This window comes from Nomascus leucogenys, chromosome 23, assembly GCF_006542625.1.
Source record: "Nomascus leucogenys isolate Asia chromosome 23, Asia_NLE_v1, whole genome shotgun sequence".
Lineage (NCBI taxonomy): Eukaryota > Metazoa > Chordata > Mammalia > Primates > Hylobatidae > Nomascus > Nomascus leucogenys.
Window position 1 is genome coordinate 32,573,339 of NC_044403.1, and position 14,677 is coordinate 32,588,015.

The window sequence follows — 14,677 nt, forward strand, 5'->3', positions numbered from 1 at the left end:
TCTTGTTGACTTCCTTATTGGCCTGACAAGCACCCAGCCTGGGAAACTTGCCTTGTCCTGGAGTTTTCGTTTGCCCTGTCCACTGTGTCTGTCAGCCTCCTGTAGCTCCTGGGGCCCCCCGCCCCTATGCCTTTTGCAATCATCCATGATATCCTTCCAGAATGTCACCACGTAGGGCTCTTCGTCTTCCCACTTGGACCATGCCACGCCAGCAGCACCCTTACTGTCTCTGTGGCCTTCTAACTCCCACCATCACCTTACACTGCAGAACCAGATCCAAGCTCTCAGACAGCAGGTGTCAACACAGGCTTTTCTTGGTTTGAGAACCATTGTCCCAAACAGATAAAAATGCTTCTTCCTGATTTTCCAACCCTAACAATCTGGCTGGGCCACAAAGTCCACACTGCTCAGCAGCTCCTGCCTGGTCTCCCCTGACCGCCCCCACGAGGCTCCCTGCTTGGGACTCATTTGTGTTCTCTCCCAGCCTGCAATGCTCTCCCCACCCTCAACTCCCAGCCTCCCCTTTCCTCCAGGTAGAAATGTCCTCTTCTTCAAGACCTATCTCCAATGTGCCTCCTCCATGCAGCCCTCTCAATGCCCTGAACAGATGGGGTCTCCCTGCCTTGGGCCCCAATTTCTCTTTGGCACTCAGTCTCCTCCACTAATCTTTGTGGCATTTCTCCAACCCATCCTGCCCTCCCTTTCCCTCCCCCAGGCTCCAACAGAGCATAAGTTATTCACGGCATCAAATATGTCTTAGTCATCCTGTCCAGCACCCAGCACCTTAACTGGCATTGAGCAACTGCTCCCTGAATAACACTGGAATTCAGTTCTGGGCTCACCATCATGTGTCCTAACCCATTTACCAAGCAACTCCCACTGATGCCAGACTTGGGCCTGCCATGCCCCCAACCTGCAGTGTCCCCTACACCTTCCTCCCCACCCTCAATGCTCAGTGCCACCCCTTGCTGAGAGCTCTCACCACAGACTGTCCATCACAGGCAAGACATCTGTCTCTGCATCTGTTGTGCCCAGTGCTGTGCCAGACCTGTGGCTGAGGCTGAATAAATGTTTGCAGACATGAACTAAACTGAATTCTCTCTTGTGACCCCAGGGAAATCAAATTCCAGACTCTCGTCCAGGCCTGGGCTTGGAACCCAGCACTCCATCCTTCCTCCCACCCCAGCATCCTGGCAGGACCTGGGGACTCAGTAATGGCCCAGGTCAGCTCCATCCACGACAGCAAGGCCCTCCCATCTACCCCAATCCCGTTCTGAACCAGGGCCAGGTCAGAGAGCAGAGAGAGGTGCGGGAGGGGAGGCAGCCCCAGGGAGGGAGGGGTCTCTGGGCCTGCAGGCCAGGGAGCAGCTCTGCTCACTTCCCTCTAAACCCCAGGAACCAGGAGGAATGATGGCCTCGCCTCCTCCCAAGACAGCAATTTCTCAGCTTCTGCCAGAAGCAGCAGCGGCAGGGGTGCAGGGGCTCCGTCTCTCTAATGAGCCTCTCAGTGTTAATTAGAACATGCTCCCTTTTTTCAGGTTGCTGTGGCAGCTGAGCCTGAAGAGGCCGCTGAAAGATGGCCGCCAGGCCAGAGCGTGGGGAGGAAGAGCCGCTAGCTGGGGGGCACAGTGCTGAGGAGCGCGGGCCAGGTGTGGGGGGCTTCCAGCGGTTTGCTCCCATCCAAGACTTCCCGGTTGAGACCATGAAAGCACAGCATGTTGTGAGCCTCCAGAACTTGGCCCGGCGAGCCCGGGTGTGGGGCTGAGGAGCAGAGAGACTGGGGAGGCTGGCGCTTTGGGGGTGTTCAGAGAGGCCCACGGGAGGCTTGGGTCTGTGCTGGGCAGGATGCCTGCTCTGTGCCTTCCTCCCAGCCTGCTGTCTGGAATACAGCAAGTGCTTGACACGCGGGGCGTTGAGGCCTGCCTGGGAGTGGGCAGCCAGGTATGCATGGGGGACACGCTATGGCTCAGCTAATAGTGAGGTCACGAGACCCTCCAGTGGAGCTGCCCCAGGAGCTAGCTCTCAACCCAGGTTGGGCTGCCTGCCCTCCTCATGCTCCACAGACCCCGTGTGCCACTTCCACGGGGCCTGTTCTTCACTGTAATGCCAAGAGATGCTGGAAGGTACTGGGTCAAAACCATGGGCTGCGGAGTCCATGTCTCGGCTGCATTACTTTCTAGGGCTGTGTCCTTGGGCAAATTACTTAACATCATTCAGCCTTAATCTTCCCATTCCAGAAATGGGACGGTAACGGTGCCGATCTCACGGGGACATTATGCAGATCCGGGGAGATAGCACACGGCAACTGTTAGCCTGGGCCTGACACAGAGCTAGTGCTCAGGTGGTAACACTGGTGCTGGCCCTGTGTCTGCCCGCCACTGGGCTGTGGGCACCCTGATGACGAGGCCTGTATCTTTTGCGTCATAGTGTCTCCAGGCCTAGCACAGGGCCTGGGACAGAGCAGCTTGCAGTGCTGTTCCCTGAACTGAATGAACCGGGGAGAGGGACAACCCCTGGAGTGCCCTGTCCTCACCACTGTCCTCTGTAGGCTGGTGCCCCGTGCCCTCTGTGCCCATGGTAGAAATCTCACCTTCAGCGTGTGAAGGGGCCACGAGGCCATCCGGTACAATCCTTGGTTCACACATGAGGAAACCACGGTGCAAAGAGGGAAAGTGACTTAGAAACAGCCGCCACATCTTCCTGAAGAGGTGCCCCATAGTGAGGCTGGACCCTGAGGCTTGGGGTGTGGGGATCTGTGGGGACGGGCTGCTCTCCAGCAGAACACGGCTTCTGTCCAGGACCTGGCTCGGGGAGCAGGGCCCAGATCCTACTGACCGCAGTTCCTGGACAGCCCAGAGGGCTCTGCAATTCGGATGGCTAAGAAGGGCTCCAGTCACTCTGCAACAGGATACAAACTCGCCAGAGGGCTTGGAGGAATTTCAAAATCACGCCTAGGCCCTCTGTTTCCCAAAGGGCTCCCCAAAGGGACCTGCATGCTCACTCCTTGGCCCGCCCTAGGTTGTATCCCCCAGGACTGCTGGGGTGGGGTGAGAGGGTCGAAGGCAGAGGGAGAAGGGGAGAAGAGCTGGCAGGAGGACCGTCTTGCTGTGTGACTTGTGACAAGTGCTGGGGAAGGGGCCAGCCGGGAGAACAGGAAGCTGGAGGGCAGGCCTCGTTCGCTCATTCACTTGTGCGTTCCTTCCTATGTTCCTTCCCTGCTCAGCTCAGCATGTCCTAGGTGCCCAAGACTGTGCAAGGTGCAGGGCAGCAAAGATGGGCAAGGACAGGACAGTTCCCAGGGCACAGCTCCAGGGGCGCTGGCTCTTCACGTGGGCTCTGCAGCACCCTGGAGGTGTCCTGAGCACCACCTGCTCAACTCCACACAGCCCTGAGAACAGCATGGTCCATGCTGTGGAGCGGAACAGCTCCCACTCCCAGACAGCACAGAGGAGGCAACAGGCAGTGGGTAAAAGCACGTGCCTTGGCTGCGACCTGAAGTATGAGCAGAAGTCTCCCAGGTGCAGCAGACGGGGTCAGGGACAGGCGAGGAGTATCCCCAGGAGAGGAAACAAAGCCACATGAAAGCCCAGAGGTGAGGACGGCTTGAGATTCGGGACAACAAACAGGATCGGCTGGAACCCCCATGGCACCGGGACTCTGGCAGGAACCCCCGTGGGGCTGGGACTGTGGCTGGAATCCCCGTGGGGCTGGGACTGTGGCAGGAACCCCCGTGGGGCTGGGACTGTGGCAGGGACCCCCGTGGCGTTGGGACTGTGGCAGGCAGCCTGGAGAGGCCTCTGTCCTGCACACCGTGAGGAGCCATCAGAGGCTTTCCCGAGGATCAGCGCGGTCAGAAGTGCACTTTAGGAAGATGACTCAGCTGCAATGTGGAGGTGAGGTTGGAAGGGACAGAGCTCAAAGAAGGGGAAGCACAGGAGGTCTCCCAGGGGTGCAGGCAAGAGGAAGGATGGCCTGGCCTCCTGGGGCAGGGGCAGTGGGGAAGGCAAGAGAGGGTGGGATTCGGGAACTGTTAAGAGGCAGCATCAATGGGGCTTGGGGCTAGAGCAGAAGCAAAGGAAGGAGAAGAGCCAAGGAAAACAGTCCTGGGGATCTGCACTGGCTGACAGGGGAGGCTTGGCGGGTGGTGGGCTGGGGAGCTAAGATTGTCCAACACCCCTCCCAGGCCATGGAACACAGGATTCAGTGTGGCTGGTGGAATCACTGGGTTGGAATACCAAGTGTTAGATCTCAAAGAGACCTAAGGCAGAGTCAGTTCCTGGCGCCAGGCTGTATACCCATCCCATCCCCCTTTATGTCACTAAGTGATCATTTCCCCTTTCTTATCCTTCCAGCAGCTTCTTTGCCAGGCACTGCATTAAGCACTGAGAATATAATGAGGAACAGGTCATGCACCTGCCTTCAAGGAGGGGGTCAAGCAAACAGGAAATGCTGACACAGGGCTGAAGGGCTGTAGCAGGGGACACCTGGGTACTGTGGGATCACTGAGAGGGGGCACCCAGTGCAGGCTTGGGAGGCAGGCAAAGCTGCCTGAGAGGAGGAAGAGGTACCTAAAGCAAGAGAAGGCCAAGTGCAGGGGTGTGGAGGGGGAGCGGAAACTTCAGAGATTGAGGCCAAGGGAAGAGCCTGTAAAGTCCCAGACACAGGAGGCAGCTGAGGCCAGAGAAGTCAAGCAACTTGCCCAAGGCCATACAGCTCATGGCAGAAGAGAGAGGAGTTGAGTTCAGTCTCCTATAAATGTGTGCCATGTTTCCAAGAACCTTGCTGTAGCCTCCTCAAGCCTTACTTGCTCCCTTCCCCCAACCCCCAGCCTACACTTGGTCTAAAGGGATACACAGGTCAGGGGAACCAAGCTATTCTCCTAGGCTGGACTCATTCAGCAGAGGGCCCTGTTGCACCCACTGCCACTCCTCACCTCACCTGACTCAATCTGGCCAACATGCAAAAGCCATCTCTTAGAATTGTGCCCCATAGAAAAAGCCCACGGTACCGACTAGAATCCCGCACCACCCCCAATATCGCACCCAGTCAGTCAAAACCAAACTACCTCACCTGCCCAAGCCAATACACACGTTTTATCTGGTGTTACTGACCGGATACTCTGTAAGTGGAAATGTCATCTCCTTCGGGGGCAGGTAGGAGCATTTTTTGTTTGTTTGTTTCTTGGTACCCCATTCCTTTGTTGCTTTGCACAGCATTGTTATTTTTAAAAAATACTCACCCAGGCTAAGAGCAGTGGCTCACGCCTGTAATCCCAGCACTTTGGGAGACTGTGGCGGGTGGAACACCTGAGGTCAGGAGTTCAAGAATAGCTTGGCCCACACAGAGAAACCCTGTCTCTACTAAAATTACAAAATCAGCTGGGCGTGGTGGTGCACGCCTGTAATCCCAGCTACCTGGGAGGCTGAGGCAGGAGAATCACTTGAACACAGGAGGTGGAGATTGCAGTGAGCTGAGATTGCACCATTGCACTCCAGCCTGGGCAACAAGAGCAAAACTCTGTCTCAAAAAAAAAAAAAAAAAAAAAACTCACCCAGTGAGCTCTTACTATGTCCAGCACACTCTGCTGGATGCCGGGGAAGGTACCAAAATGGATAAGAGATGGTCTCTGACCTCAAGAAGCAGAGGACCCCTCATCTGGCCAAGTGGCCCCCAGACCACACTATATGTCGCAGATGGATGGTTACCCAGCCCTGCCTGGGCACTCCCAGAGACAGAGAACTCCCTACCTCACAAGCAGGACATTCCATATTTTTAACAGTTTATTTGTTAATTAAGTTAAAATCTTCCCCTCCTATAGCTTTCATATACTGGTACTGCTGTTTTTGGCTGGAATGATAGAAAATACATCAAATCATTTTCACATGCAGCCCTTCTATATCTAAAACTTGTTTTCCTGTCTACAGTCTCTCCATATAACCCCAGCCCATCCTCCTGCTCATTAGGGACCTCCGGGTTCTTGTTTCCTCCCTTAAATGCAGCCTCCAGAACCAAGCGTGGATCTTGAGGGTCCCTGACCATCAGCAGGGAGGGGCTGCAGGTGCAGCACTCCCTTCTGCGGGGCAGTGTGGGCCTCCCGTGAAGGGTGTGAAACCTGCCCTCCCTGCTGGCAGCTGCTTCCCCTGCTCCTGATTCGCCTTGAGTTTAGTCACCTGAAACCCTAAGGCCTGTCTCTCAGGCTGGAGCCTGAACGTCTTATGCTAGTGCTGTGGGCTCTTTGAAGCTAGGAGCAGAATTTTAGATTTTTTCACATTTCATCTGACTTTTTTTTTTTTTTTTTCATTAAAACCATCCATCTGTCCTGATGAGGTATTTTTTGTTTTGTTTTTTTTGAGACAGAGTCTCGCTCTGTCGCCGAGGCTGGAGTGCTGTGGTGCAATCTCGGCTCACTGCAACCTCCGCCTCCCGGATTCAAGGAATTCTGCCTCATCCTCCTGAGTAGCTGGGATTACAGGCATGCACCACCACGCCCAGCTAAATTTGTATTTTTAGTAGAGACAGGGTTTCACCATGTTGTTCAGGCTGGTTTCAAACTCCTGACCTCATGATCCACCCACCTCAGCCTCCCAAAGTGCTGGGATTATAGGCGTGATCCACCACACCTGGCCCCTGATGAGGATTTTTACAAAGTCTGGGATGCTATCACCAAGGTATCAGCTGTTCTCTTTCAGCTTTATGTCATCAGAAAGCCAGGTGAGTGTAACTTGTATGCCACAATTTGGTGCCTTAGCTAATGGTCGATCTGGACAGCACGTCCACTCAACTCCGTGGGATTTTTTTTGATGAACATTTTTTGGATAATTTGGTTTGAGAACAACCCTCCCTACTATATTGTTAGTAATCCACACACTCCTAGCATGTGCACATAGATATCTTGGGGGATTTGGTCAAACACTTTACTGAAGTGCTGCCTGCAGCTGGCCTGAGCCAGGATATGAGCTTGGCATCAATGCCAAGAGAGGAAGGAGGTTAGTTTGGCTTGACTCAGTCTTAGTGGCCTTCCCACCAGCTTCCTTTCTGAAGACACCTTGCCTATTGGGTTGAAGAATTGTTCTTTAGAACCTACACATTTGGGGGCAGAAGGGACCTTGGAAGTGATTCAAAGTTAATTCCCATTTTTGCAGATGAGGAAACCAATACCCAGAGGGCTTTACTGGCAACTCCCAAAGTCACTGAGTTCATAGGAGGAAAAGCAAGGATTAGATCCCATGTCTACATCTCCAAGTTCAAAGCTCTTAGCAGTATCACATCATCATGCCTTTCTCTAAGCACACACACACACACACACACACACACACACACACACACACACACACCCCTTCCATCAAGACTCTTGTCCGCCAAGACAAACTGAGGCATTATCTTTTTTGCGGGTTCAGTGGGGGCCCCACAATTGGCCACTTTCTCCTCCTGAATGGAAGATGGAGGCCCAGGCCCCCCCATGGAATCTGTTCTCCAATAGAGGAGCTTTGGACTCCCCCAGTCTGGATTGATCTTGGGAATCCTGTCTGCTTCGAGGAGACCATTGTCTTTGTGCCTCGTTTGTGCCTGTGGGCGCCTAGCATCGGCTCCCTTGGTGGGTGTGGAAGCTGGACTGTAGCCTCTGAGCAGCAGGTGGAGGTGGGGACTTCCCCAGAGAACAATGGGCTCCTTGCCTAGTGGTCTGTGGGGCAGTGGAGGCTTGCTGAGCACTGTGCAAGGAGCAGAGCCCCTGGACGTGCTGCCCAAGGGCCTGGCATTGCGAGGGTATGAGCCCTGCCATGGTAGAAGGCAGAGGCCTGTGGCTGGTCCAGGGAAGGGCAAACTAGGTCACTCACTGCAGGAGAACTGTGGCAAAAGAGGTGTGCCAGTAGCAGAGGGGGCCCAGCGGGGATATCCCTGGTACCCTCAACAGCCCCCAAAGGCAGGGCCCCTTCACCACCCTCCCCGCCCCCCCTAGGAGGCCCTGGGTACCTGTTTATTCTTTAGGTCAAGGGAGAGTTCGTAATCGGAGGCGGCAGGGGTGTGGGAGCACAGCGCCGTCGCCAGGGCAGGCTGCTGCCGGCCGGGGGAGGCCATGTGCTGGGGGCCAGCCCTTGGGGAGGCAGCCCCTGCCCCCGGCCACTCCTCCTCCTCCTGCAGCTCCTGGGCTTGAGCCTTCGGGGCATGGGCACTGGGTCTGCCGGCTGCCACCGCCGCCGCTGCCACCACGGAGTCCTCCATGCCCCCACCGGCCTGGGCGCAGGAGCCATCACTGTGAACAGAAGGCAACGGTGCTCGGTTGGGGGAGAGGGCGACAGGGTGCGTGTGGATGTGGGGATGGGGGAGAGAAGCTCGGCACTGTGGCCTGGCCTTTCCTGTGGCAAGGACTGGAGGGGGTGTCTTTCACAGTCTCCTCTAGGGAGGGGCTACCATGGCAGGGACGAGCCCGGGCACGGAGAAGAACCCGCACCTGGGGAGGCAGCTCAGACAGAGGGAAGGGGCAGCTATGGCCAGGGCTCAGGAACCTCTGCTTAGAAGCGGTACAGCAGAGCAGTGCATCTGGGCTCTGCCTCTTAGGAGCTGTGTGACCCTGAGCAGGTCACTCCGCCTCATTGCACCTCTGTTTCTCCACCTATAAAATGGGCACAGTAACAGTACCTACCTCATAGGGATACTGGCAGGCTGAAGTTACTTACGACTCTTTAGGCTGTGCCTGGCTCATGGTGACTGCTACACGTGTTACCTATTGTAATTATCGGTGGCCTGGCTCCTTGGGCACAGGCTCAGGTGGCTGGGGAAGCTGATCCACACTACGCCAGCTCATCTTTAGACTGACCAAATGAGTCTGGAGGAGGGAAGCTGCCTGGCCTGGCTTGGGCATAAGCCTTTCCGGGGGGTGGATTCCAGGTGTGGAGGAAGAGGCGGCTTCCTGCCCTGCTGGGTTTAGAAAACACCTGCTCCTCCCTGACCGTCCTCTGTTCTCCTGGAGCCACAGCAGGCTGAGCCATGGCTACAGCCCTCCTGCCTACTCTAAGAAGACACTTTGCTGCCTGGAGCAGACACGGTCCAGCCTGCTTTGTAGAGTTGGTTTCCTCAGATTGCTTCCTTCCCCACTAGCCTCCAAGTTCTGCCCCTCCCTTGAGGCCCAGTGCTAAGCCGCCTCCTCCAAGAGGCCTTCCTGGATGACAGCAGCTTTCACTGCTCTGTCTCCTGGAACACTAGGAGCTGTCCTTGGAGAGTCACTATCTATTTCCCAGAGGAGGAGGGTCATCGTGGTTAACACCATGGGCTCAAATCCAAGCTCTACCATTGTGTGGCTTTGGGCAACTGGCTTTTCCTCTGAGTCTTGGTTCCCTTGTCTGTATAATGGAGGCCCTAGTTCCTACCTTAGGGGGTTACAGTGAGGAAGAAAGGAGGCAGCAGAGGTCAGGTGCTTAGCACAGAGTATGTGCTCAGTAAATAAACTCTTTTTTTTTTTTTTTTGAGATGGAGTTTCGCTCTTATTGCCCAGGCTGGAGTGCAATGGTAAGATCTTGGCTCACCGCAACCTCCACCTCCTGGATTCAAGCGATTCTCCTGACTCAGCCTCCCAGGTAGCTGGGATTACAGGCATGCACCACCACGGCCAGCCAATTTTTTTGTATTTTTAGCAGAGACAGGGTTTCACCATGTTGGCTAGGCTGGTCTCGAACTCCTGACCTCAGGTGATCCACCCGCCTCAGCCTCCCAAAGTGCTGGGATAACAGGCATGAGCCACTGTGCCCGGCCCAGTAAACTCTTATTTCCCCAGCTATCCCTTCCTGGAAGCCAGGGCCTATGTGTTATTTCATTATGTCCCCCAGCCCTTCATGCTGGGCAAATGCTGAGTGCTTAGTCAACACTTGTTGTTGATGGTGAATTGAGAAGAACCCAGGTGCCACGGGGATGGCCTCTACAGTGGACAGTGACAGAAAGTCAGGACTGCAAGAGACCTCAAGGTCATCTAATGCAGCCTCCCAACCTCCCCATTTTTACAAATGAGGAACAGGGGTGGTGGGGTGGCCCTGGTGCAGGAGAGCTGCAACCTAAGGACTTACGTCTTCCAAGGCTTTGCCACCATGAAAGATGGGCCAAATCACACCAGAGGAGGGACCTCTTCCTGCGGCTTCCACTGGACCTTAGGGTGCAGAGAGGTGTTCCTCCTGGTGCTTCCTCCCAGCCAAGGGTGGGGTTGAGAATCTCCCTTCTCTAAATCTCCATCTGTCCTCCCAGCACTCCCCTGCACCTCTGGCAGATAAAGGAGTGCTCACTGGCTGGCCCCGGTCATGGAAAATCTTCATTGCTGCTGCCTGTTTCTATGTCCACCATTTCTTCTGTAGCCACCAATCAAGCTGCATGGCTCACTGTAGCTCCAGATATCTTTTTAAAAAGTATTATTTATTTATTTTTGAGCCAGGGTCTCACTCACCCAGGCTGGAGTGCAGTGGCTCAATCACAGCTCACTGCAGCCTCAACCTCCTGGGCTCAAGCGATCCTCCCACCTCAGCCTACTGAGTAGCTGGGACTCCAGGTACGCACCACCACACCGGGCTACAGGTGGGTACGCACCACCACACCGGGCTACAGGTGGGTACGCACCACCACACCGGGCTACAGGTGGGTACGCACCACCACACCGGGCTACAGGTGGGTACGCACCACCACACCGGGCTACAGGTGGGTACGCACCACCACACCGGGCTAATTTTTAAATTTTTTGTAGAGACAGGGTCCCACTATGTTGCCCAGTCTGGTCTTGAACTCCTGGGCTCACATGATTGTCCCTTCTCACCCTCCCAAAGTGCTGGGATTGCAGGCATGAGCCAGCGTGCCAGCCTCTAGACATCTTTGATGATGTTTTTCACTAGTGTCACTGGGAAGTTCTTTTTAAGCTCCCACTTCAACCCCTCTTGCTATATTACCTGACATCTCTTCCCCTGGAGCACGTGGAAATAGCCCCTTCCCACCACAGCACAGCCTGTGTCCGGGGCCTGCAGGGCAGCGTACAGTTTTACTCATCTTTCCTCCAGATTGTCCTTGGCACTGATACCCAGGATCTCTCTACCCTAAAAGGTTTTCAAGACTCTTTAGGGAACTGGTGGCTACTCAAGGGTCCAGAGACCTTTAATACCAGCCCTTTGCTTTCTTTGATTGCTGGAATGTGCTTGGCAAGAGGTGCTGGGTGCCGATGTCCCTTGATGGCAGCACTCAGCCAATGACAACGGGGTTGTTGCATAAATACCCCAGCTTCCCTGTCCCTTGCATGGGACAACTCTGAGGCACACCCTATACCAGCTCCCTAAGTCCCCAGTGGGATCGAGCCCCAGTGGTTCAAAGCAGTAACTTGATCATTAATGAACCCTGCCATGGCTTCATTCTCTTCTGTGTTTCATTTCCCCACTCCTCTACAGCCCCTTCCTGGGGTCACATTGTCCCAAATAAACTACTTGTGTTAAAACAAAACAAATTTTAAAAAATAGCCTTGTTGTGGGCCTTTGTTCACGGGCCACCCCTCACACACACACACACACACACACACACACACACACACACACACAATCTCTCTCTCACGTACACTCAGGTACACACACACTCATGCACACGCAATGCTTCTAACTAGCTCTGTGGCTTTGGGCAATTTATGTCGTCCTCCTGGGCTAGTTTCCTCATCTGTTCCACGGAGGGAGCTTGCTCTTCTCTAGGGACCCTTCCCACTTGGACACTCTAGGAGCTTGAATCCCAGGGCAGAGGCCGGCCCACCAAGGCCCACTGGCCCCAAGGTTCCAGGCTCTCTGGCTGGTGGACCTAGCAGCACCTTGTCCATCTCCATGCTTGGGGACCTGAGAGACTGGGGCCCTCTCAGGTATACGATGAAAAGTGTTGGAAAGGGAACCCCATCCTTGCCTTCCTTCCATAGACTTACCTAGAGGACCGTGTGGTGGAAGGTGGTCACAAAACCCCTGGACTGTTCTCAGTGTGGCAATGTTGAAGATTACATTGTGGAGGGCAAAGAACACACATGGCTTTGGTGTCAGGGAGACCTGGGTTAGAATCCTGGCTCTGCTACTTACTATGTGACTTGGGCAAGTTATTCAACCTCTTTATGGCTCTATTTCCTCATCTGCAAAATGGACATCCTAATAACAACTTTTCAAGGTTGCTGTCAGGAAAAAAATAAAGCGTACACAGCACCTAGGACAGCGCCTGGAACACAGCAGTCCTTAATACAGGGTGACGGCGATGGTGGCTGTTTCCTGAGCTAGAATCGTATGGCATGGAGTCCCAAAGGAGTCCCCAGAAAAATGACATGAAGAATTCTGTGGGGGGGGGGCTGTCCTCAACATTTGGCCCCCTTGTCAACCTTCACGGAACTGAAAAAGTAGGGTTTTTTCACTATTCCCCATGGCCTTCCCCAGCCTTCCAGATGGACAGGCTTTCCGGAGGCTCCTCCCACCCTGTTCCAGCCACTGGAGCAGCAAACAGTGAAAGGGCCTTGGCCTTGGGTGTCACCAACACGTGGGACCCATGATGTGGGGATTCCTGGTGGGCATTTGTCAGCGTGGATTTGAGCTTTGGCGCTTTGCCAGGGCACAGCAGAGGCCTGAGTCCTTACACCCTCTCTTTGGTGGCTGAGCATCAAAAGCATGTCCTCAGCCTCTGTTTTCCTCTGCACTCCATCTACAAATAAGTCTGAGGAAGAGGTTGGAATCTTCACCTTAGGCTGTCATAGCTGGAAGGACCATCTATTTAACTTGAAGGCCATCTACTTCAATCCAGTCTCTTATGGAACTGGAAGCCCATCGCTCTAGCTCCCAGAACCTCTCCTCTCCTTCCAAGACACAGGCTGTGTCTCTCCAGCTTCCACAGTCTGCAGCTGCCATCCCTAGTGGGTCAGATTTCAGGCAGCCTGGCCCTTCGACAGGAAGTATGTGGATGGGATTCTCTCTGGGACCTGAAGAGCTTCTTATAAGGCCCTTCCCAGAACACTGGAGGGGGATCTTGGGGCTCTCCGCTCCCTTAGGCTCCTCATCCTGGTGCAGAAACATTCCTTGAGTGGCAGGTGCACTAGCCGGGAGAAAACGTGAGGTCACTGCTGGTATATGAGTGACGCTGGTCACAGGATTACTCCCTGGGTTGGGACACCCATTTGAGAAGCCAAAAGTAGAATGTGGGTGGCACCAAGATGAAGGGGTCCTGAGAAAGCTTTGATGTGGTCACATGACATTAGGCTGATACACACAGGGCCCAGTGCATCAAGAGTCATTCCATGGATGAGAGCAGGATTTGAGTATGGGAAGTGAACATCTTTGAGAAAGTAGAGAAACAGGGCCATCACTCATTCTCAGAGGAATATCACATGTGCCAAAGAGCAGAATGACCTGTGTGTTGGAACAGAACATCACATCCGAGGGTCACTCAGGTGGGAAGCTGGCTTATGCTTAGGGGGATGCTAGGCACCTGCTGAGCATGCTTGGTCCTGGCACACAGATGATGCCCTGGGGTTCCAGTGGCCACCCCAGCCTGTCCATCCTCAGAGCTGATTTCTGCAATGCCAACCCTCTGCCCAAACCCATCAGTGACTCCACAATACTGGCAGGATAAAGTCCATTCACAATCTTACTCCAATCTCCCTTTCTGCCCTCATCCCCACCAAGTGACCTGTCCACTCCGTCCACACTGATACTCTCGCCAGATATGCCAAACCCTCTCAGGCCACCATCCTGCTTTATGACTTCCTTCTGCTGGAGATGCCCTCCATCCACTCCTTTCTCTGCATCGTCACCTCTTTCAGGAATCACTCACTTCCCCAGGAGGAGTCGGTCCCACCCTCCTCTATCTTGGCACTTGTCTCTATTTCAGCAGTGACCACTCTGTGCTTTAATTATTCACTGATGTGTCTCTCTCCTCCACCAGACCGTGCCTTGTGCACCTTTTTATCACAGGTACTTATCATAGGCGGTTTGGCTCAAAAGATGTGTGTAATAAATGTTAAATGGGTGGATGGATGGATGGATGGATAGGTAGATATTATTTATTCTCCACTACTTTTCCAAGGGCAGAAATGCTGGGCTGGGCTTGGTGATGTGCCACCCAGACCCTCCTTCAAGGGAGGACTTCTCGCTCAGCTGCTGGGAGCACTGTGGAGAATGCCTTTAGCTGTCAGCCCCATCAGCCCCATCAAAGATTGGCTCCGCTACAGAGAACTACCTGGCCCAAAGTCACATTCTTCCAAGGGCTGTCCACATCCAACAGGCACCAATTGAAGTGGGGATATAAAGGCTCACCATTCTTACCCAACATGGGCTGAGGTTGATGGGCCACGTGGGATTGGCCAGGGCTGCTGTTGGGCTTTTGCAGTAGACTTTGCCCCATGCTGTGTGCCTCCCCTCCCTTCCATGGGTATTGATCCCAAGTGCATCACTTGGTAAAAAGTCAACATTCTGAACACGAGTCTGCTTCCTCAAGAACTGAATCCCCCTGGGAGCCTCAGCCTTTCTTTCTCCTTTCTCTCTCTTGGTAGCCAGGATTACCCTGGTCTCTCTGCCCCCAGACCTACGGAACTTTTCTGGGTTCCATATACCTTTGCTAAGGGCTCAGGGCTCTCTTCCTAGAAAACTGCACATGATTTCACACATGCCAAATTTTACCTTCATGTCAGGGGCTTTACAGAGTCCATAGG

At 54.2% G+C, this 14,677-nt stretch overlaps 1 protein-coding gene across 6 annotated transcripts in view; it reads right to left on the minus strand.

Annotated features, from left to right (window-relative positions):
* IQSEC3 (IQ motif and Sec7 domain ArfGEF 3) overlaps positions 1-14,677 on the minus strand; it is a 110,191-nt gene that overhangs the window by 44,858 nt on the left and 50,656 nt on the right. For 5 of the 6 annotated variants that reach the window (XM_030804555.1, XM_030804556.1, XM_030804554.1 and 2 more), the window contains exon 3: positions 7,972-8,251. The exons of the other annotated variant lie outside the window; for it this stretch is intronic. In XM_030804555.1, coding sequence (XP_030660415.1) covers positions 7,972-8,251 — 280 coding nt within the window. The remainder of the gene's footprint in view (positions 1-7,971; positions 8,252-14,677) is intronic. 6 annotated transcript variants of the gene reach the window in all.